This window comes from Calidris pugnax, unplaced genomic scaffold (assembly GCF_001431845.1).
Source record: "Calidris pugnax isolate Ruff unplaced genomic scaffold, ASM143184v1 scaffold288, whole genome shotgun sequence".
NCBI lineage: Eukaryota > Metazoa > Chordata > Aves > Charadriiformes > Scolopacidae > Calidris > Calidris pugnax.
The window spans coordinates 454,784-479,282 of NW_015091190.1; the positions used below are offsets into that span (position 1 = coordinate 454,784).

Sequence of the window (24,499 nt, forward strand, 5' to 3'; positions counted from 1 at the left end):
AACTAGTCATTTTCACCTTAAAAATTACCCATCAGGAGAAAATTACTTTTTAGAAAATGTAAGTTTCTAATTTTCTTGCCTTCTCAGGGTTCGTTTTCAGGGCAGTATTATCTTAAAAAGTAAAATAACTCATAAAACTCGAGTGTAACAAGCCGACCACCACCAGGCATTGGGCAGCTACTACACTATGGCGGGAAGACAAGCAGAAAATTCATTTATATTAGAAAGACACCATGACCATTAATGTATGTTTGAAGCAAATAAGTGAATTTTGTTTCTGTCGTGACGTGTCAGAATCACTATTTACTTACACTATTTACTTACAAACGCCTTAGATTAAGTAATGTTCAATGATGTCCATTAAATGATGCCAGTAAAATCAATTTGCAGCAGCAAATACTCAAGGAATTTTTTAGTTCTTTAGTGTCACAGATTATTTTTCTCTTTCATTTTCTCTGTGTTTCAGCTTTTTTGAAAATCTGCTACGTTCAGCTATAGCACCGCAGGAGCCTGAGTAAGTGCCTCTTGCTAGATGCATTAATTTTATTTTTCATCATCATTAATTCAGTTCGCCTGCTCTGATGCACAGATTCTTCCAGAAAAGGCTCCATAAAGCAAACATTTCATCAACACAGCCTCTACTGATTTGAGCCGGGGGCTGAATTCGGACCTTATTTAGTTTGCTTTTGGCTTGTTTGTTTTGGTTTTAAAACACTGGTGTATCATTTCTGGTTTGTGTTGTTAACTCTTGTTAACAACTCAATGGGTTAAGCTCTAAACCCCTGCCAGTATTTATTGTCCTATACAGGGCTTGTAGGGTCTCACTTTAAAGTTAATTTTGCCAATATGCCATGGTCATTAGCTCAGGCAGCACTAAAATACTAGTTGCTGCACCCAAATACCTCAAGAAGCTGCTGTGGGGTCTAACTTTTGTATTTACTTTTACGTTCTCTTGGCCATATCTTGTTTAGTTTTCATTTGCCAGCAAGTGTTATATATTAAGTTTAAGAAAATAAAATTCCCTCTTCAAATTTTCCCATTACTCAGTCAACAGAAATAGGATTTCTAGAGTACTTGTAGGAGTTACCAGGACTCTTCTAAAGCTAATAGATGCCAGCTTCCTTTGTCAGGCGGCTCTCGCATCTATGAATCTGGAAATGAATTCTGTATGTTACAGCTCTACCCAGCAACCCCAGGGGGCTGCGAGATGCAAAGAGGGATCAGGATCATTTATTTCAGTCAAAAAGGAGAATGCACTTCCATCTCGCTATTGCTCCTGCCAAGGTCAAGTCCGGATATATCAGGAATATTAGTGAATCTGAAGAGATTATTGTAAGCACATCTGAAAATCGAGTACAAAAAAAACCTATTCAAACAATCCTGAAACATTTAATAATCTTTGTTTGGTTTGTTTTTTTCCTTAACTTGAAAATATGTATCTTCACTACAGAAACTAGCCCACAGTCCACTTCTGTAACATGAAAATAGTAAAAGCAGTGACTTGTTACGAAGCGCAAACTAAATGTGCTTCTTCCTAAACGCACATTTCTGTCCCCCATTTATTCTTCAACAATCAGATGATGAATATTCACCAAAATACAACGTTTTGATTTAAAAAAATAAATCTCTATTACTTTATGTCAAGCATCTCTAGCAATAAAGTGCGAGCTCCAGCACACATTAAGTGCTCCCAATGTTAAAACCTCGTTACGGTTCATGAATATTGTGACCATGTGACATTTGCTCCTGTCGGTAGCAGAACCATATTTAAAACAAATGTTTCAACATTCTGCTAAATATACCATTATGCCACTTGCCATAACGCAGGATTACACACTTTATGCCTCCTTTTTCATCTAGACAGATAAAATAATTGACTAAATAATAAAAAAGATCCTTTCCCCTAAGTATTACACGTATTTTCTGAAAAACATTATTCCTTATAAAATGAACTGCTGACATTGTAATGAAAATAAGTTTCTTCTTTGAGACTTATTGGTAAGACCTGCTTTTCTTTAGCTGATGAGTAATGAACTGCGAAGCAGAGTAATATAAAGAAGATTTTTTCCGCCCCCAATTTATAAGCATTTTAAAACAATTCATCACATTATTTCTGGCAAAGTGTAGAAAGAAATCATGTAGATGCCTCAGGAATCACATGTGGAACAGTGGCACAAAGGGTCATTTTTGTTTTGTTTCTATGAACTTTTTAGTAACACTTTAACTAAGCTTTTGATTATGTTCAGTATTGAAAAATAAAAATAATAACAGTTGATGAACATGCATAAATCTAAGCGTCACTAACCTAGTTCTCCATTTTCAAGGACTTCAAAAGCAGCCCAAATATCATCTTTGTTGGGAATAATGTTTTTGATTCCTAAAACATCATTAGTTAATTCTTCTGCTTCCATCAAAGGTGATACCTGTAATACAATTTGAGTACAGTTTATAATATATTACAACTACTGATTTATGATTTATTTTTTCAAAATCTTCCTCCCTGCAATTAACTTAAAAACAAAAGCAGCACCAGATTTACTGAGTTGGAAACCCATTAATTATTTGTCAGACTCCAGCATGCTTTCCTTATTTTGTTCCATGAAATCAAAGTTATAATTTTTATCTGACTGATAACTCGGGAACTTTAAATTCCTTTTCTCTAACCTTGAAAAATCACGGAGGAAGAAAAAAAAAGAAAAAAAACCCACCTTGATATGTTTTTTATGGGAAGGTAAATATTATAAAAGTACCGTTTTTTTTCTACTTCCATCTTAACAATATCTCCACGAGGAAGAAAAAAAAAACCCCACCTTGATATGTTTTCTTGGGTATGGGAAGGTAAATATTATAAAAGTACCTTTTTTTTTTTCTACTTCCATCTTAACAATATCTGTCTTTTGCCATTACAGAAATGAATTTTTTTTTCCTTCAGAATCCAAACAATAGAGGACAACTACACTGAGAGGAGTGTGTTTAAAATATATCATCAGATACAAGGCTGAAAAATCTCAGTTATATAGTAAGTAACCACCTTTGGTTTCCTAGCACTCAAGGCAAGCAGATAGCCACTGGCAGAGAGAAAAATCAGGAGGAAGGTCACTTAAATGGCCTTGTACAATTGAATAAAACCAGCATTCACTGTATAGTTGTTACTCTTCCAGTATGTTGCACCAATAGAGCTGTGAGAATTTATACCATTGTTTATTGCAGTAAAACTAAACTAACAACACCGAATCATAGAATTGTCTAGGTTGCAAGGGACCTTTAAGATCATCTAAATCCAACCATCTCCCCTTTAAAACTTTATCATAAAATTCTCCTTAAAAGTACATAATATTCAGTCTTTATAAAAGTTAGGCAACAGAGAAAATTTAAAAAAATATATTTAAAAGAATAGTGATAGATATAAATTCATACTTTCATTATGTAACTGTATATAAACATGCATGAAAATAAATTTGGTGTGCTTCACAAGAAAGTGCTTAGTGAAAACTTTTGCACACTAACCCTGATGATAATACTACAGTCTGGCTCCTTTCTTTCCACGTAAACTTCAATAAGCAAATCTCCAGCCTGGGAAACCTAAAAAAAAACACAACAAAAAAAAATTTGACTATCTTATAAATATTTAAAATATCCATTTAAATAGGAAAAGTACAATTATTATCCAGTAGATGTGCTAGAACCTACTGAATCCACTTATCTACAAAAATAGTCCAAATGTTGACTCAAATGGGAAAACCTGCACTATATTCACTTTAATTTGGCCAGTGTAAGGAAAAAACCCACCCTATTCACAGATTCAGGAGGAAAATCCAAACCCTGCCTAAATCCAACAGAGTAATATCAAACAAAATGAACATATTTTACAAACCTACATTCAAGAGCAGGAAAACTAGGGGGATATTAATTAAATGGAAATGTTAAATTGATATTTAAGATTGCAAAGTCTAAGACTGTGTACACCTTAGTATCTTAAACTGCCAGAAGCATAACTCTGATGTAGAGGTTAGCCAGGCTCACTCCAGAGCCAAAACAGATCAATAGAATTTAATACCATGAAAAAGGACGGGATAGGAATTCCAAACTAAAATGAGTTTGTTAAAAATGAGAGGAAAATTCTCAAATAACAGAATATATGGTCATGTATCCATATGTACATATCCAGATAATCACAATTCATTACTACAAAGACTGACGCGGAAAACTTGTCATTACATACTTAAAAAAGCAATCAAAACAAGCTTTTGATATCAACCTCTTAAATACAGCTCTGTAAATTTTTTTGAGAAATATTTGTATTCCATGTCTAATTAGATGATAAAGAAAATGTATTAAATAATATATAATAGCTTAATATACTCAATACCATCAAACATAATTTAAGAATGTCTAACAATATTAAATTTACAAAGAAACTGGAAAGTCAGTAAATCTATCATTTTATGATGGAGAACAATCTCATTCATGAAAAGGAATTTAGTATTTTCCATCATTAGTATATTTGCTAATCTATGACAAGAAAATTATCTTCATGGATGAGAAATTACTTTTCTACAGTTAAAAATGCTTTCAGGTTTTGCCTGTTCTACTTCCCTTGCAGCATAGTGATAAGCATCTTCAGAAGATTGTAATTCATCCCAGGAAAGAAATATTTTCTAAAACTAAATACATGGTGATGATAACAGCATAGGAAGAAAAAATAAGGCAGAAAAATGCCCTTTCGGGATGTGCACCCTTTTATTAATAAGCCAATATGAAGAATTAATAATCACATTAAGAATAACAATTTGTGTCTTAATTTTGACAACAGTAATCATAGTGACGCTACTTATTTATACATTACTACAAACAGGAAGAGGTTAAGAAAAGTAAAATAACTTCATACACAGAATAAGATATGGAGAAAATGATAGGAACAGGCAAGCTTTGGGATATATTTTGACTAATTTACAGAAGCTCAAACTATATTTCTATAGAAAAATAAATGGCAGCACTCAATTTTAAAGAACATTAACATTCTGAAAAATGGTGACTTTAAAGTTAGTTGAGCCTCTGAGAATAGAAAACTAATGGAAACATTTCTGCGGAAAAACATTACAAAGCTACTTTGAAGAAAGCTGCTTAATTATAGTGGCAAAGACTCAAAAAAGCTCATTTAGTTGTAAAATTTGCTTTTCAGATGATATTACAGAAAAAGGTTGGAAATAAGAATGAAGCTGACATTTGATTTCCACTGGGCTCATGTAAACAACCGTATGGAGAGAAAATGTGATATAAATTACAGCAGCAAGGAGAAACAGCTGGCGTAAGTATATGGTGGACAGAAAATGAAGAGCAGCTAATGAAGTGCCACCTGGAACGGAACTTCAGCCACATTTCAGACATGAGAACTTCCAGACCTTCAGCAGAAATTTGGTTGGGTTGTTCCCTGACTACTCTGCATCACTGGCCTGGAGATAATACTATTATAGCTACCTCTATACTCAAATGTATTAAGTACCTGCATCTCTGATTTTCAGAGAATTGTAGAGGTTGGAAGAGACCTCTGGAGATCATCTCCTCCAACTCCTGCCACAGCAGGGTCACCCACAGCAGGTCCCACAGGAACGTGTCCAGGCGGGTTTGGAATGTCTCCAGAGAAGGAGACTCCACCACCTCTCTGGGCAGCCTCTGCCAGGGCTCTGCCACCCTCACACCAAACAAGTTCCTCCTCATGTTGAGATGGAACTTCCTCTGTTCCAGTTTATGCCCGTTCCCTTATGTCCTGTCACTGGGCACCACTGAAAAAATTTTCCGCACGTATGCACATGTTTTGATGAAATAATGTGTAGACTGTCAGATGTTAAATGGATTCTTACACACAATTCTTAATTGTGGCTGCTTGAGGCCTAATTTGGCAATCGCCCATGCCATGGTCTGCACCATGCCAACAGTTTTAACAGTAACTGGAAGCCTACCCAAAGATCCCAAAGAGCTACTTCTTCTGCATAAACCTAAGTCCGACCTCCACAATACGTGGTCTGTGTCTGTGATTCTTCCATATGGATGGTCTTGCACACTCCTTACAGGCTGTTTCTATTCTGAAAATGTTTATTGTTCTCTACAATTCCCTGAAAGGAGGGTGTAGCAAAGTGAGGGTTGGTCTCCTCTCCCAAGGAACAGGCAATAGGACAAGAGGAAATGGCCTCAAGTTGCACCAAGGGAGTTTTAGATTGGATATTAGGAAACATTTCTTCCTGGAAAGGGTTGTTAAGCCTTGGACCAGGCTGCCCAGGGCAGTGGTGGAGTCCCCATCCCTGGAGGGATTTAAAAGCCGGGCAGACGTGGTGCTGAGGGACATGGGTCAGCGATGGGCTTTGTCAGTGTTGGGTTGATGGCTGGACTTGATGATCTGAAAGGTCCCTTCCAACCTGGTGTTAATGAAAGCTTCAAATGTTAAGTCAGACATAACGACAGCAGTTTAAAAGAAGGTTATTTGGCCAAGCCTGGTAAAATATAAAGTGTAGGGATCCATATAATCTATTATATTATGAAATTGAGTAATATGCACTTTAAATTCACGACAGAAGTTATAAATGTAAAATATAACAAAGAGAAAGGTCAATCTTTTTCAAAAGCACTTAGTCCAGGTCTGGCTTTAATGTATTTCCCCAGCAAAACCTACTAACACTATGCATAGCTAGGGAAATATTGATTTCTTCTAGAGGAAAAGTTACATAGAAAATCTCAAAACAGCCTTCTAACCACTTAAAAGAATCTTCTTTAATCAGTGGGCAGGAAATACTTTGAGATAATAGCGAGTGTACCATCTTTGATCAGAATTATCCCCTTCTTATTCAAGCGGACCTCGGCATTAGACATCCATGCATTTCACATGGTATGCACACAAAGAGCTTCAGAGAAATGTATTTTTAAATTGAAACACTAGTTACATTAATCATATCCACCGCTGAAAAATTGGCAACTAACAAAAAAATGTTCCAGAGCTTCATTCAGATGGGAAAAATGTTCATAGGCACAATCAAGTTGCCACAAATGATGGTCAGGCTCTTGAGGAGTCCATTCCTCGGTTGTTATATTCAAGGGGTAATAGGCTGAGATAACAGAGAGAATGCAGTCCCTGTCCTTAAAAGCAGTTAAACCTTCAATTTATCAACCATTAAAGACAGAGGTTTTGCTCTCATGTCCATTGCTTGTTTAGAAAACTAAAGAGAAAAAAAGGCCGTTCTCTCCAGGGCAAGTGCTCCCAAAGAGCTGTTCACATTTGCTGTCTCCACTTCTGGTGGCTCCTTTTCCAGGAAATGCCACACAGAATAAAGATACCAATGATTTGCTAAGATCCAAAAACATTTTCTAGCTCAAACTCGGCATTTCATGAGGTCTTCAGATACAATATTAAGAGAGATTCCTAAAATCTAGCAATTCAGTTACTATTTTCTTCATAACAGGTTGTAAAAATGTGTACTGAATATTAAGAATTCCTCTTTCCCAGGTAGGAATCTGGAGTCACTTCAGACACACAATTTTAAAATGCCCAAGTGACCGAGTTCATTCTAGGAATTTTGCATTACTTATTTTCTTTATAGGGAAAGCAACATTAACCACAGCTTTGAGATCCTTGTCCTGCCTGGGAAACAGGGAAGTTAATCACCTTCTATACTATTTGCCATTTTATGATATTCAAGTCTGTTTTACGGCTTTATTCTTTATTATAATGTACAGCATTTATAGCACAAATCCATGTTTCTCATACAATAAAAATAATACAGCATAAAAATATATGATTAGGTCTTAATAGTAAAATATTTATAGAAAACAGTGAAAAAGGTCACATTCTACTAGAAAAATTTTTCATTAATAGTAATTTTTTTCTGTCTCCTTTTCAAGTTGAGTTTTTCTAGCAAACAGATAGTTGTTTAAATCTGTTGTGATTTCCAAATGCCAAATTCCAAAATCTAGGATTTCCAAAACATATGGAAATCCAAAGCATTTGCTCACATCAGGTCTTGAGCAATACAAAAAAGAGACTAAACAGATTTTTCTGTGTTTAGTTTCACAATAGCAATCCTCAACTGGGTTCCCAAGGTCACAGAGAGAGCCAGGGAGAGCTTCTACACCTCAGGTAAAGTCAGCCCTGATGCACCTAAAACCTTTGGACATTCACAACTCTGCTACACAAACACAATGACTCCTGCCAGAAAAAAAAAAATATTAAAAAAAAATAAAAATGCTAAGATGGAAATCATAGTTGTGGTGTAATAACTTACTCTGGAAATTATCTGAGGAAGCACCTAGTGAATACAGCAAAAATTTACAGATAAACCCAGGTGATAACACGATTCAGTCAAATTTAATATCAGTGACATGTCACATCAAGGTGGCTCAGCAGGGAGACTCCGTATCCAGCTGACACTCTCTTATACACCATATCTCAGTATTTAGCACTTATTTTCTACATTCTTTGGAGCCCTTTTTTCCCACGGGATGAAAAAAAAATAGATTTTCAAATGTATGCGTTTAAGCACGAATTCCTAATGCATTTTAGTCCTTTCTCTCCCTTTAAACTAAAGTAGGAAGTGCCATTTTCTTCCAATTTTCTGTTCTTCACGTACAAGCATCCTCTCTGAAACTAAAAGTAGTTATTTCTAGCAATGTGTTAAGAATGAAAGAGAACAAATGTGACAGTTCCTCACCACCTGAAAATAAGAAGCCTTTTCACTGCTACCGTCTAAATTTTAAGCACTGTAAAGCACTGCAAATAATCCTTTCCCATTTATAAGGCCTCAGTGGATAAGCAAAGAGCTCCTGACTGAACTCAGAGGTACAAATGAAGTGTAGAAGAGATGGAAGCAGGGACAGGTGACCCAAGAGAAGTGCAGAGCTACTGTCCCATTGGGCTGCGATGAGGTGAGAAAAAACTGAGGTCAATCTCAAGTTGAAGCTTGCAAAGGGATGCAAAGGGCAAGAGGAAAGGATTCTACCAGTACAGGAAAAGGGAGACAAGGGAAAACATAGGCCTGTTGCTGAACAGGGCAGAGGACCAGGTAACAATTCACACAGAAACAGCCAAGCTATTCAATGCCTTCCCAGCCCCAGTCTTTACTGATAAGACTGACCTTCAGGAATTCCAGGCCCCTGAAACTGGAAAGAAGATCTGGAGCAAGGAAGATTACCCTCTCAGTGGAGGAGGACCAGGTTAAGGAGCACTTAAAGAAAGTAGATGTGCGTAAGTCTGTGGGGCCTGACAACCAGGATCCACAAGTGCCATGGAATCACTGATATCACTGTAAAGTCACTCTCACAGGATGAGTTTAAATATCCATCTCGTCTTCAAGGAGGAAGATGTGGGGAGCTACAGGCCGGTCAACCTCACCTCAATCCCTAGGAAAATGATGGAGAAAATCTTCCTGGAAAGCGTTTTGAAACACACAATTGAGAATGAGGTGATTGGGATTAGTCAGCATGGATTTATGAAGGGCAACTCATGCTTCACTAAACTGGTAGTCATAGAATAGAATCAGAATCATAGAATTTCCCAGGCTGGAAGGGACCTCCAAAGGTCATCTAGTCCGACCTCCCCGCAGTCAGCAGGGACACCCCCAACTAGACCAGGTTGCCCAGGGCCTCGTCGAGCCTCACCTTGAATATCTCCAGGGAAGGGGCCTCAACCACCTCCCTGGGCAACCTGTTCCAGTGCTCCACCACCCTCACAGTGAAGAACCCTCTCCTCATCTCCAGTCTAAATCTGTTCCCCTCCAGCTTGAAGCCATTGCCCCTCGTCCTGTCACTACAGGCCTTTCTAAACAGGTTCTCCCCAGCCTTCCTGTAGGTCACTTCAGGTACTGGAAGGCTGCTATTAGGTCTCCCCGGAGCCTCCTCTTCTCCAGGCTGAACAACCCCAGCTCCCTCAGCCTGTCCTCGTAGCAGAGGTGCTCCATCCCCCTGATCATCCTTGTGGCCCTCCTCTGGACCCTCTCCATCAGGTCCATGTCCTTCTTATATTGAGGGCTCCAGACCTGCACACAATACTCCAGGTGAGGTCTCACCAGAGCAGAGTAAAGTGGCAGAATCACCTCTCTGGACCTGCTGGCAACGCTTCTTTTGATGCAGCCCAGGATGCGATTGTCCTTCTGGGCTGCAGCTGCACACTGCCTGCTCATGTCCAGCTTCTCATCCACCAGCACCCCCAAGCCCCTTTCCTCAGGGCTGCTTTCCAATACCTCACCCTCTAGTTTGTATTGGTGGCGAGGATTGTTCCGGCCCAGGTGCAGAACCTTGCATTTGCTCTTGTTGAACCTCATGAGGTTCACCTGGGCCCACCTCTCCAGCCTGTCCAGGTCCTCTTGGATGACATCCCGTCCCTCTGGTGTATCGACAACACCACACAGCTTGGTATAGTCCTCTACAGTGAAGATACTAGTAGGTGAAAGGACAGCAGCAGATTTTGTTTACCTCAGGTTTACTGAAGTCTTTGAAAGTATCTCTTATAACAACATCATTGACAAAGCCCAGGTTAGGTAAATAGACAGTAATGTGGAACGAAGACAGGCTGAACAGCCAGGAGTTCTATATCCCTGTGAGGAGCAGGGAGTTGGGACTGCATGAGTCTTATGGGTCCCTTCCAACTTGAGATATTCTATGATACTCTGATAATTCTGTGATGAGGCAGCAGATTTGGTTTCATTTTTAAGGTTAAAGTGATATTACTGGGCTTTGTAAAGAATTTAAAGCTTAGTCATGTGTGTTATGAGAATCAAGCCAGAGTCTATTAACACAGTAGGCATAATCATCAATTTAGAAAGTTGATTATTAATGCTAGAGACCTTGCTGAGAGCAAAATAAGAACAATTAAAATCCTTGGTTCAATCTTTCTGTAACTCTGCCTCCCGACAGCCTGGAGAGTCCCAGGGAAATCAGTGCAAACAGGCCCAATTATTCACGAAGGTTCCAATTTGACTATAAAGTTTCAAATTTGGAGGACTAGCTTTTCAGGTGCTGGAAGCTTTTTAGAAAAAAAAAAAAAAAGTAGCAATTTTAGAAAACCTTAACTTTTAATTTAAAACAACACCCGAACACAAAAGCAAGTCTCTCTCTTTTTCTTCAATAGGGATCCTTCTAAATACAATACACCTCATAAAGGTGATTTCGCAGTGGTATCTGGGGTGGAAAAAATAGAGAACAAACCCACTTTATTTGGGTCTTCTTTATATTCCTCACAGCTTCAGTTTTAGACAAACCCACCAGTTGCTAATATATTATTCAATCCATCAACAGCCTTCAAGTTACCTTTCTACTTTTTTCTCCCTACCTAATCAAAACGTCTCCACTATCTCTGTCTCTGCTCATGAAACTCCTCTCATATCTCCCTAATTTTTCCAGAAGGTATTACAAATATTTAACCATTACAGCTTCCCAGAGTTGCTTGGAAAATGTTAATAGTGTAACAAGCATTTTTTTTTTTTGGTTGTAAAACCACAGAAAATAATGTATTTAAAAGTCTATGCAGTAAGGTCCTTCTCACGGATCTCAAAAATAATAAGTTTCATTAAAGACACTTCAATCCCTGCCTTGCAGAATGCTCTTAGGGGTATCAAATTTGAGGTAGGTTTTTTGCCATTACTAAGGCAGATGTTTCCACTCTGCAAGACAGACACCAGAAATAAACTTTAAATCATTTCCAGTGACTTGGTCACTCCCCCAGAGGCATCAAAAGGAGGAAAATAAGCATTCTACCTTGGATATGCGCATTCACAGCAGGTCATGATGGGCAGAAATCTTCATGCCACTCTGACCCAGACAATAAGGGAATATGAGATAAAAATAAGGCTCCAGATAGCAAATTCACAGAACATGCAATTTCAACGTGTGTCTGCAAGACCCTTTTTTTCCTAATGATGGCTTACAACATACCACAAAAGTGTTGCTGGAAGGGGGAAGGCAGCCAACAGACAAAGCATTATAGATTTTTTTTTTGCTAGCTTTCTATTAGTTTCTAAAACCCTATAAGCTCCAAAATCACTGAAAGCTTCTCCTCCACTACTTCAGATTTCTGAAAAAGCTTTTAAGCTCCCTACACTTTCTTTTACCGCTCTTAATCCAACCACCTTGGTAGCGTTTTGAAACCTACCCATTTTTACTTTAATTAGGATTGTACACAAATACCATTCAGACAGTGAAACGTGCTGTCACTTGGCTGTTTCTTACCACTCTGAAGTTTTTTGAAAGTTGTTACCTTTACAGGTAAGACTGGAACTCAAGATGATAATGAGTGGCATAAGATCTCCCGTTTTCTTATGTTGTATCCCAAAGTTCAGTTTGACTACGACTATGTGTCTGAAACTTCCCCAAGTTATAGTTGTGCTTTGGGGTTCCAGAAAAGGTCACAAAATAGGAAGCAGCTAAAGATTCAGATGCTTTAAAATCAAACGGATGGGGAAACTCTAATGAAGAGAGACCAGGTATACCCAAAGCTCATGAAATAATAAAAGTATTAATATACACTTGAAGGTATTTAATATGCACATTTAAAATTAAAAAAAAAAAAAAGACAGGTTATCACTTTCACACTTGCAAATGCTGACCATTTCCTTCTAGCAGAATTTATGAAGCTCAGTAAAAGCACGTAGCAACCTGTAAGTACCCCAGAATTCTTCTGCCTTATAACTTTATGCTTCCTCTTTTGTTTCATTTTATTTCCCTCAGCTCTGCAGTTAACAAAGCTGGTCACTAGGCAAACTTAGAAATTTACGTTTAGAAATCTAGGTATAAAAACCTGTAAACAGCAAAATAGTCTTCCTTAAAATAGTTTTCATACCAGTTGACAGTTGTAACTTACCTGGGTGTCTTTCCACCTGGTAATAAAGCTGTTCTCTATATCCATTTGTCTGACCTGATCTTCATTTATCTGTTTAAAAATGGATAAATTTTGATCAATTAATAAGTATAAGGGAGCTAGTGTAAAAATTACAACATAAAATAGCAAAGGTTTACTTAATATAATAAGCTACAATAAATACAAATATAAATATAGAGGAATTCTTACATCTAACAATAGTAAATAATTAATATTAATGTAACAATAATAAATATTTTTACAATTAGCAATAGCATTAATCATGTTCTGTCAGTCAGAAACAGTGCTTCGTTGATGGGATTCAGCAGTATCAACTTTACCAAATACATAATAGAACAAAGACTGCCAAACAATGTTATAGAGGCAAAGGAAACTTTAAACCCAAATGGCTAATTCAAATGGCTGCTAATTGTACCTTTTTTGTCACATTGGACTTAATGTTCTTTCCAGGCCTATGGAATCAAACATTTTCTCTACTCTTTATCATAACCATAGCTCAGAGTCTAAGAACACAGAATTCTTCCATGCTTCAATTCTGATCAGGCCCATAAAATTTGAATGAAAAGATTATTTTTAATAGACATACCCTTAAAATTTTCTTACGATTGAGTACGCTGGTGTCAGCAAGAAGAATGTGCACCACTTCGGAAAACAGTAGCTCACAGTAATCCTATAAATATAGTCTTTCCAACCCAGGCTAAGCCACCAGGGAAATAAAATTTAAAGCTGACAAAGAACACCTTCCACTGAATTGGAGTTCAAAAGCCCTGCGAATTCTCAGACAGTGTACCTAAGAGCAAGATCTTCTTTAAGAAGATTTCTATATTTTAGCGTAGCTAACAGCTGAGCAATTAGGATTCTTCTATATAAAGATACCTACATCAAAAAGTTGCACGTAATTTTTAATTAGATCTTCAACGACGTTGACTTCTTCGCTAGTTTGGCCTTTAGTTTGAAATAGGCATGAGGAAAACACCATGGCTAGGTTGTGAGGGTTCATGTGATTGATTTCAGAACACTTCTGCACCCTGTCGAAGGAAAAATAAACATATCTAGAAGGTTTTGATTGTTCTTTTAATTGCCTAAGAATACATCTACAGAACATGGAGTAGATTTCAAAAAGAATAATTTAAAAATAGAGTGGTTCAGTTGGAAGGGACCTACACTAATCATTTAGTCTGACTGCCTGATCACTTCAGGGCTGACCAAAAGGTAAAGCATGTTATTAAGGACACCGTCCAAACATCTCTTAAAGACTGACAGGCCTCCAGAAAGCCTCTTCCAGTGTTTGGCCACCCTCTCACTAAGGAAGTGGCTCCTAATATCAAGTCTGAACCTCCCCAGATGCAGCTTTGAGCCATTCTCACACGTCCTGTCCCTGGATCCCAGGGAGAGGAGCTCAGCACCTCCCTCTCCACGTCCCCTCCTCAAGAAGCTGGTGAGAGCCATGAGGTTGCACTTCAGCCTCCTTTTCTCCAAACTAGACAAGCCCAAAGTCCTTGGCTGCTCCTCACAGGACATTCCTTCCAGACCTGTCACCAGCTTTGTCACCCTCCTCGGGATGAATTCAAGAAACTTCATACCCTTCTCAAATTGTGGGGCCCAGAACTGCAAGCAGTGGCCAAGGTGAGGCCACACCAACGCTATGTACAGCTTTGCTTTATGATATATGCAAATATATCCTACAAACTTACTATCTACAATCACAGGACATTCCTTCCAGACCTGTCACCAGCTTTGTCACCCTCCTCGGGATGAATTCAAGAAACTTCATACCCTTCTCAAATTGTGGGGCCCAGAACTGCAAGCAGTGGCCAAGGTGAGGCCACACCAACGCTATGTACAGCTTTGCTTTATGATATATGCAAATATATCCTACAAACTTACTATCTACAATCAAACAAAATGTGGAAAGAAATGAGATTCTTCTTATTTTTGTACTTCGGATAAAGTTTTCATCTCAGTTCTGTTGTTTACATAACGAGTCCTCTTTTAGAAGTACATACAGCTTTGCTATATGATATATGAAAATATATCCTACAAACTTACTATCTACAATCAAACAAAACGTGGAAAGAAATGAAATTCTTCTTATTTTTGTACTTCTGGTAAAGTTTTCATCTCAGTTCTGTTTACATAACGAGTCCTCTTTTAGAAGTAAACATTAAAGTATCGCAGAATTTTGGCTGTTACAAACATGAATTCAAATGACTTTCAGAACAGATAAAAAAGCATATTAATAAATCTGAACTGGATATGCTTAAAAACATCATTAAACTCAATACTTACTAGAATCTTTATCCCAATAATGGCACCAATGAATTTAATAATAATATAAATAGTTTTTAAAGGACATCTGCTATACACCTGGGTTATGTAATGTAATTTCTGAGCACAAAACCCTGTAAAGAAAAGTTTCTACACATTCTCTACCCAGTATAATTTGCCAGTAATATAATGTGACTTGTTAAATAGATAATACGATAGATAATATAAACCATTATTATTTAATGATGACACTGTAGAATCAGCCAAGTCACATATTTTTTTTGTACATTTGCTGCTGCTTATTTGATCTAGGAATAAGACATGACCTTTGTTGCTTAAACAGGTTTATATTTTGGATATTGTCTAGTGCTACCTCAGTTGCAAAAGGAAGCACTGATGAAAAACAGAAAGGGTAGCTAATTCTCAAAGTTATTATGTGCAATACAAATTGGGGAGAAGGGCTTTTGCCCTGAAAAAATATTTTAATTCCAAGAACCATTTGCAACAATCCTCTGGAAGAATAACAGACTGAGGTCAAACATTCATATAAAGAAGCTACATCAAAAATGACCCTCCTTGGACACACAGACTGGCAGCCCCCTCTCACTCTAAGGCTGTTTCATACCTTATAGATACTTACTGCTAAAATACAACCAAAGAAAAAACACATAAATTAAAGGGAATCAAATATAACCAATCATCACAACTAAGTAAGCTTTTGATGCTTACAGTTAATGAAACAAATCACATTTCTTTTATGTTAGAGTCATACTGAACACATTACAAGAATTTCCCTGCTACAGAGCATCAATTGCATTGACCTGTAAAGATGTTCAATTAAAGCAGCCAAAGTTGCCCTATTGACTGGTGGAAGCGTCCGAATAAAAGCTCCGTACTTCCTCACGCGTTCCTTTTCATTCTGTGTATCTGCCAGAAAATAAGCACCATTGAGCATTAATAACCAACACACACTAAAAACCAACAGCAGTTCTCATTAGCTCTATTGTCATCATCTAGTCACTTAAAATTACAGTTTAAAAATAAGGTTTCAGATCAGCTTTAAAATCATCGTCTTCTTCAGAAAGGCAATACTGAGAGTCTACTACTTACAAGGTCCATTAGTGTAGACCAGTTGAGGGAAACAATAAAGAGGGACAGTTCTATATTCAACCACCTTTTGCTACAGTTCAAGACTAAATCCCAGGACAGTTTTTCCTCTCAAATAACATTAAATCTGGAGTTTGTGCATGAACGTGTGTGAGTGCATCTGTGTATGCACAAGTACAAATGTATTTCTAGGAGTTCCCGGAGGTCAGAAAGGAAAAGACCTTTTCATCTTTTTTAATTTTTATTGGAAAAACACCCCAAGGCCCAAAGTAGTTTAAAGATTCAAATACCTAAGACTGATAAGAGGAGAGGAAAGGGGAAGGGGTGGTGAATAATAATAATAGAATGATTTGGGTTGGAAAGGACCTTAAAGACCATCCAGTCCCCTGGGCAGGGACACCTCCCACCAGACCAGGTCGCTCAAAGTCCCCTCCAACCTGGCCTTGAACCCCTCCAGGGATGGGGATATTGGGGATATATTGGAAATAAGTTATACAAAGTTACAGATCTCAACAGTGGCAGAGCCAAAGACAGGAATTCCAGTATCTGAGACGCAGCTCTTTGCCTTCAAGTGAAGTCTGCCTCCCTGTGCTGTGCAGATACTACAGAGCATAACGCTGCTTTGGGCATGAGCAAAGTTGATGTAAATTGAATTAATGTATTTATTCAGTTTTTTCTTCTCGTTCTCTTGCTTGTCTCAAGCTTCTGACAAGGAAAAGCACAGAAGAACTCTCATCTCTTCCAGCGGATGGCTAACACTCTCCACTAACTACTGCACTAGGCTTTGATTTCTTCAGTAATTGGAAGAAAAATAAACAATCACCAAAAAAACACAGTTTAAAGGTTGTCTACTCTACCTTCCTAAGTGTTTTAGTCTTTGCACAAGGGCTTTCCGTGCCCCTTAACTATAACAGGACAGGATTCTCTGCTGTAAAGCTGAAACAGAATTTTAGTCCCGTGTACAAATGGGGAAGGTAAATCACCGAAACACCATTATGCCCTTTCATAAAACTGCTAATTTAAATCTAAATTGCTCCAAAGACAACTTTTTCTGATTTCTGATGGCAGAAATTTTGTAGTAAATGAATAAATCCTTAATATTCCTTCCTCCAGTTCATCCAAATCGAGGTTAAAGGTCAAAACCATGTAATATTCATACTTGAATTTCCCAAACTTCTAGTGGTTAATATTGAAGTAACCTTCACATGTTTGAACTTCAGTAAAATCAGAGAGGAATATGCTTTTAATACCTTTTTTTAAAGACAAAACTTGCCACACAGTAAATTGGTCTATATGATTTCAATGCGTTAAGGAAGAAAATAATGTTCTATCTTAGCTTTTCCTACATATCTCTTATGGCTACACATCATCTGCAATTTTATAGCACAGTTTGGAAGGGAAAGAGTTTGTTTCTTGCAGTCTGTAAATACCGCAATATGGAAACAAAAATAAAAATATAGTTGTTTTGTGAAAAAAAAAATCATCACAATTTATGTAATGTCTAACTAATTGATGTATTAGTAATCTCATGGTTCTGTTTTCAACCATACAGAGACACACCCTCATGTTTTAAATACATCACGTGTTACAGTTTGGATTGAAGTTACTTAGATTTTCTTTCAAATCAAATTAATATTTCTAAGGAAAAAAAAAGACAAGTAACAGCTGTTGACACATTTACATTGTTAATATACATAACTTTCTATGAATGTTCATAAAAGATATTTGAACAATTTAAGGAGAAAAACTGTCATTTAACTTTCATGCATGTGAAAGCACCAACATTTTGCCACTTTTGAACTAAGCTTCTACATACGGTAAAAAGACAGAGCACAGGCTTTTTTCCTACATTAACATTTGTCTGTTTCTTGAATTCTACCATCAATTCTTCCATAAAATATTAATCACCACTTCTTACTTTGGCTGATCCAACTATGACACAGCACAATATTGGCCTACTGTTTATAGATATAGTGTCAGGGATCTATTGTTATTTTTTATTATTATTATGGTTCAATTAAAGGCAATAAAAACTCTAATTAACATAAGTCTATTGCAGCCAAACTCTAAACATTTTTTTTGCTCACTACAATTCTTTTGTCAATTGTCAAATAACATGGGCCAACAAAGGCAAAGTAATTAAGAACCTTCTCAAATTTGCTACTGAAAATGTAGACACAACCTTTCTTGTATTGAGTGTTATTGAATCCATTACCTAAAGCAGAGATCCAGAAGGGATAAAGTTCCTTAGTGAGAAGTGCATCATCTATTTGAGAGAGAAAGCTTTTCAACACATCAGTCACGTCTTCAAGCTGATGTTTCCCTGCTCTTAGTTTCACACTCCTGGCATCTTTTTTGAAGCTTTCCAGCAGTTCAGCCACGTTGGAAGAATCGCCATTCTTAAGGTAGATCTGCTTGCTACCTAAACCTAAGGTGTAGAAATATGGGACAGAAAAATAAATCAAGGATTCTGTTAAAAATTATTGGGGATATATTGGAAATAAGTTATACAAAGTTACAGATCTCAACAGTGGCAGAGCCAAAGACAGGAATTCCAGTATCTGAGACACAGCCACAGCTCTTTGCCTTCAAGTGAAGTCTGTCTCCCTGTGCTGCGCAGATACTACAGAGCATAATGCTGCTTTGGGTATGAGCAAAGTTGATGTAAATTGAATTAATGTATTTATTCAGTTTTTTCTTCTCATTCTCTTGCTTGTCTCAAGCTTCTGACAAGGAAAAGCACAGAAGAACTCTCATCTCTTCCAGCGGATGGCTAACACTCTCCACTAACTACTGCACTAGGCTTTGATTTCTTCAGTAATTGGAAGAAAAATAAACAATCACCAAAAAAACACAGTTTAAAGGTTGTCTACTCTACCTTCCTAAGTGTTTTAGTCTTTGCACAAGGGCTTTCCGTGCCCCTTAACTATAACAGGACAGGATTCTCTGCTGTAAAGCTGAAACAGAATTTTAGTCCCGTGTACAACTGGGGAAGGTAAATCACCGAAACACCATTATGCCCTTTCATAAAACTGCTAATTTAAATCTAAATTGCTCCAAAGACAACTTTTTCTGATTTCTGATGGCAGAAATTTTGTAGTAAATGAATAAATCCTTAATATTCCTTCCTCCAGTTCATCCAAATCGAGGTTAAAGGTCAAAACCATGTAATATTCATACTTGAATTTCCCAAACTTCTAGTGGTTAATATTGAAGTAACCTTCACATGTTTGAACTTCAGTAAAATCAGAGAGGAATATGCTTTTAATACCTTTTTTTAAAGACAAAACTTGCCACACAGTAAATTGGTCTATATGATTTCAATGCGTTAAGGAAGAAAATAATGTTCTATCTTAGCTTTTCCTACATATCTCTTATGGCTACACATCATCTGCAATTTTATAGCACAGTTTGGAAGGGAAAGAGTTTGTTTCTTGCAGTCTGTAAATACCGCAATATGGAAACAAAAATAAAAATATAGTTGTTTTGTGAAAAAAAAAATCATCACAATTTATGTAATGTCTAACTAATTGATGTATTAGTAATCTCATGGTTCTGTTTTCAACCATACAGAGACACACCCTCATGTTTTAAATACATCACGTGTTACAGTTTGGATTGAAGTTACTTAGATTTTCTTTCAAATCAAATTAATATTTCTAAGGAAAAAAAAAGACAAGTAACAGCTGTTGACACATTTACATTGTTAATATACATAACTTTCTATGAATGTTCATAAAAGATATTTGAACAATTTAAGGAGAAAAACTGTCATTTAACTTTCATGCATGTGAAAGCACCAACATTTTGCCACTTTTGAACTAAGCTTCTACATACGGTAAAAAGACAGAGCACAGGCTTTTTTCCTACATTAACATTTGTCTGTTTCTTGAATTCTACCATCAATTCTTCCATAAAATATTAATCACCACTTCTTACTTTGGCTGATCCAACTATGACACAGCACAATATTGGCCTACTGTTTATAGATATAGTGTCAGGGATCTATTGTTATTTTTTATTATTATTATGGTTCAATTAAAGGCAATAAAAACTCTAATTAACATAAGTCTATTGCAGCCAAACTCTAAACATTTTTTTTGCTCACTACAATTCTTTTGTCAATTGTCAAATAACATGGGCCAACAAAGGCAAAGTAATTAAGAACCTTCTCAAATTTGCTACTGAAAATGTAGACACAGCCTTTCTTGTATTGAGTGTTATTGAATCCATTACCTAAAGCAGAGATCCAGAAGGGATAAAGTTCCTTAGTGAGAAGTGCATCATCTATTTGAGAGAGAAAGCTTTTCAACACATCAGTCACGTCTTCAAGCTGATGTTTCCCTGCTCTTAGTTTCACACTCCTGGCATCTTTTTTGAAGCTTTCCAGCAGTTCAGCCACGTTGGAAGAATCGCCATTCTTAAGGTAGATCTGCTTGCTACCTAAACCTAAGGTGTAGAAATATGGGACAGAAAAATAAATCAAGGATTCTGTTAAAAATTCCAAACATTATTATAAGAAAAGCATATCTGGCTGTCCAAACATCCTGTATTTCCAACTAAAATCTCTCTGACCTTTTGCACATACTCACTTTGTTAGTAAAACCACTGCCAAATGCTTAAACCCAACCAGACCTCTGCAAAAATACACATTGCAATATTAAGCAAGCCTAGGATCACAATTTCTGGAATGCTTTACAGGCACTTCAAGTCCCTAAATATCTTCAGGACTTCCAAAAACATTAGTTTCCAAAGGCACAGTAAAGGAAAGAAGTTTTGATACCTGGTATTGTATTATACTTAAAACAGGTATTTTCATGAGCAAAACACCCACTATTTTCTTACCCTACTCATCAACTCAAGTTAGGACTCAGCAAATACTATTGCGGTCATCCAACCTGAAAAATTTCACTCTTAGAAGCCTCAAGATTAGTAAAAAGTATTCTTTTTTTTCCTGATTTTTCTCACATTCAGGAAGACACCAAGCAGCCACTGTCCTTGTATTTAACAACTAAAACCAGCAAAGGCCAAAGCCAACTTAAAAAAAAAATAAATCCGTAGTCTAAACCACAGTCAACACTACATTCAATTACTGCATATGAGAGTAGCCAAACATTTTATCTTTTAATTTCTGGAAGTCTGACATAGTTGTGCAGTCCCATTGTTTCTCTTCGTTGAGGTGTTTCCTGCATTCCCCACATTTCTTGAAAGAGAATCGTATTTTATACAGACCCCATCTTTTCTTATATACACTTAACGCATACAAATAATTCCTTCAGCTTTCAAACAAGCATTTTAACACCCACTAATGCTGATCCTGAAAAAAAAATATTTTTCAATAAAGTTCTAACTTTTTAAAAGGACATTAGGAAATGAGTTTTAATTTAGAACACACACTGTTCAGAGTGGTGGACATAATTTCCCTGCTTTAACAACTTTTTAATGCATAAAACAGTGTAAACTATACTTAGAATATCGGCTAATGATTAAAAAATAATTTAGCAAAATTGGTTGTTTGTTTTTTTTTTACTTGGTTTTAGGCAATAGTTGTAACCCACACACAACTTGTTACCATAATGCAGTGTTGCCATATTCAGGATATTTAGTTAAACTTCAATCACTGAAATATAAATTAGGCTCTCTCATACTGACAGAGGTTACAGACTCATTTATCCTGAAGACAGATTTGTACAGGGTTGAGGCCTATTTAGCATTTCACAAGAAAATTGATGAATCTGCAGTAATAAAGAGGACACGGCCATCCTCTGCATATGATCTAATGCTATGGAAAGTTATGCTGCCAAATTTACTTAAACAATGAGTAACTGACTGTAGGTCCTTAAGACAGAACTTGGCTTCATAGTTAGTTTCCCAGAAGATGCATTGACCAGTCCAGGCCATGGCCTTTCCTGGTTTCCCATGGCTTATTTTCAGGGCTGGGGTGTTCTGCATGGAGGTGCTGGACCCCAAGGCTGAGCTACATCAGGCAAACAAGTGAAAAACATAGAAAGTTCCATCTCAACATGAGGAACTTCTTTCCTGTGAGGGTGGCAGAGCCCTGGAACAGGCTGTCCAGAGAGGTGGTGGAGACTCCTTCTCTGGAGACATTCAAACCTTGCCTGGACATGTTCCTGTGGGACCTGCTCTAGGTGGACCTGCTTTGGCAGGGGGTTGGAGGAGATGATCTCCAGAGGTCCCTTCCAACCCCATATAATTCTATAATTCTGTGATTGTTAGAATAGGATGGTGTCTATAAAGGGCATCTACCAAGTTGTATTTCCCCAACTGCCCATTCTCAGATGTTTATGTCACCACAGCATCAAAGAGCAGCGAGGCTAACGAGGGGTATGGTTTTATTTTAGGTAATATATAAATTCTTTCAATAAGATCTGATGGTGTTGGGAGGGAGCTTCGGTATTATACAAATGATCTTAGGTTGAACAAAATCCACTTTACTTACCGTACTGTGTCACAAAAGCTATACAGCTGTTCACTATAATGGGAACATCATTTTTGCTGAGCTGCTGATCTTGTAGAGCGTTACCATCTGTACCTGCTGCTTTTTCAATTGCCGAATACCAGACCATGAAATCCAGTTTTGTGTGGCCATGGATGTAGAGCGTCCTGAAAAAAAAGGTATAAAAATATTTGGAATGCGGGAAAGAAAAGGAAAATTGATGTTATTGTACCAGAGCAACACACCAGATGTTCAGAAAAAAATAAGAATTACTTCGAATAAGACGTCAAGGCACTTTCCACCACATAAAGCTGTGGTGGTGGCCTATTGTTATAGCATCTTTTTTTCTTCCCAGCTGCATTTGTACCAGCAGTGTCACAATAAATGGAAGAAGATCCACAAACACCGACACAGGCCTTTGAAAGGACCTGACCATCATTTTAATTACTCTTCTTCAGCCTTGCTCTGACACTGTGCATTCCCAAGTCCAAGTCAGAGTTAAGCAGGAAACAGAGATTTAAGAAACAACTTTCAATACTGAAAAAGGCTTTTCCTTCTTTTCTATCCTCCTCTCACTTCTGGAGTGGAGTTGAGACATTAAAATTCCCTCCTTCACACACGTTTCAAAATCACAGAGCCAAGAAACACGGATGAAAAAACTACGAGTTGAGGCAGAATAAGTTAAACAGGCAATTAAAGCGTTGCATTATCTCAAATCATGGCCCTGTTCTGATTTTATTACTTAAAGCTCACTACAATAACATCTTATTTTTACCCCTGTTAAAGTAAAACTTGGTTTGATTTTGTTACCATCTTGTAAAATAAATCCTGTGTTCAGTTTGTTAGTCTGGCTTGGTTTTGTGAGGTTCTGCAGCATATGTCCACCCATATGCATGTATGGTATGCAATAAAAAACTGGTTTAAGTGTTAAAATAGCAAGCAAACTCTTCTACATACGTACTCTTTGTCTCCCATTAAAGAAATGTAAGGGATTCATTTTCTTTAATGAAAATTAATTTGCTACTTAGGAAAAGTTAAACCGTTCGACTAAACTTTTGTGAGAATACTTTTATCAAAATATAACGAAATACTCATTTTTACTATTTTAATTAGGAAAAAAAAAACCAAAGCATTTTATATAATGACGGAATATTTCATTTCAGGGTTTTTTTTATTAGCATCTTTCAATTTTTATAAACGTTTCCATTGTAGCATTCCTATCTTGATAGGAAGAGAGGACGCAGTCCATGTACACGCACAGACCCAGGATCTGAAGGATTCTCAGAATCCACCATAGACACTTAACCATTCAGCAGCAGAGCAGGAGACACAAAAATATTCCATCTGACCAAAGCCCCTTTTTAAAAACTCTCTATTTCATGACTTTGAGTGTCACATTAACCACCAGACATGCCTGGCTAGTAGAAACACTCAGCCTCTCTCTTCCATTAAGGAAAAACAATAAGGAAAAACAATAACTTGCATATAGCTCTCAAATTTTTACAGCAAAATGTTCAATAATTCAATACTTTCAAATATTTTCTGAAGACCTTCCAGAATGGATATCCAACATGGGTGGTTCCCAGCCAATGGCTTCCAAAGAACACTTTACCCTGACACCCTCTGATATTGCTGGAGCCATATATGAGAGGAAATGAGTGGAAAAGGGTCTGAGAGTGCACGTTACACTATTCCTTTAGCACTATTATTCACAGAGCAGCAGAGGTTAGGGCTATGATTTATAAAAGATTTATGGTCCTTCCCAACGCAAGAGATGCATGCATATATATGCATATTACTGTCTTTTTATT

General features: G+C 37.1%; 1 protein-coding gene across 1 annotated transcript in view; it reads right to left on the reverse strand.

Annotated features, from left to right (window-relative positions):
- The window catches only part of ARAP2 (ArfGAP with RhoGAP domain, ankyrin repeat and PH domain 2), a 186,929-nt gene that overhangs the window by 22,300 nt on the left and 140,130 nt on the right, over positions 1 to 24,499 (reverse strand). Inside the window, exons 22-27 of the mRNA XM_014959527.1 lie at positions 20,468 to 20,680; positions 15,946 to 16,051; positions 13,737 to 13,884; positions 12,839 to 12,907; positions 3,508 to 3,582; positions 2,306 to 2,423 (exon numbers count right to left, since the gene is read on the reverse strand). Coding sequence (XP_014815013.1) covers positions 2,306 to 2,423; positions 3,508 to 3,582; positions 12,839 to 12,907; positions 13,737 to 13,884; positions 15,946 to 16,051; positions 20,468 to 20,680 — 729 coding nt within the window. The remainder of the gene's footprint in view (positions 1 to 2,305; positions 2,424 to 3,507; positions 3,583 to 12,838; positions 12,908 to 13,736; positions 13,885 to 15,945; positions 16,052 to 20,467; positions 20,681 to 24,499) is intronic.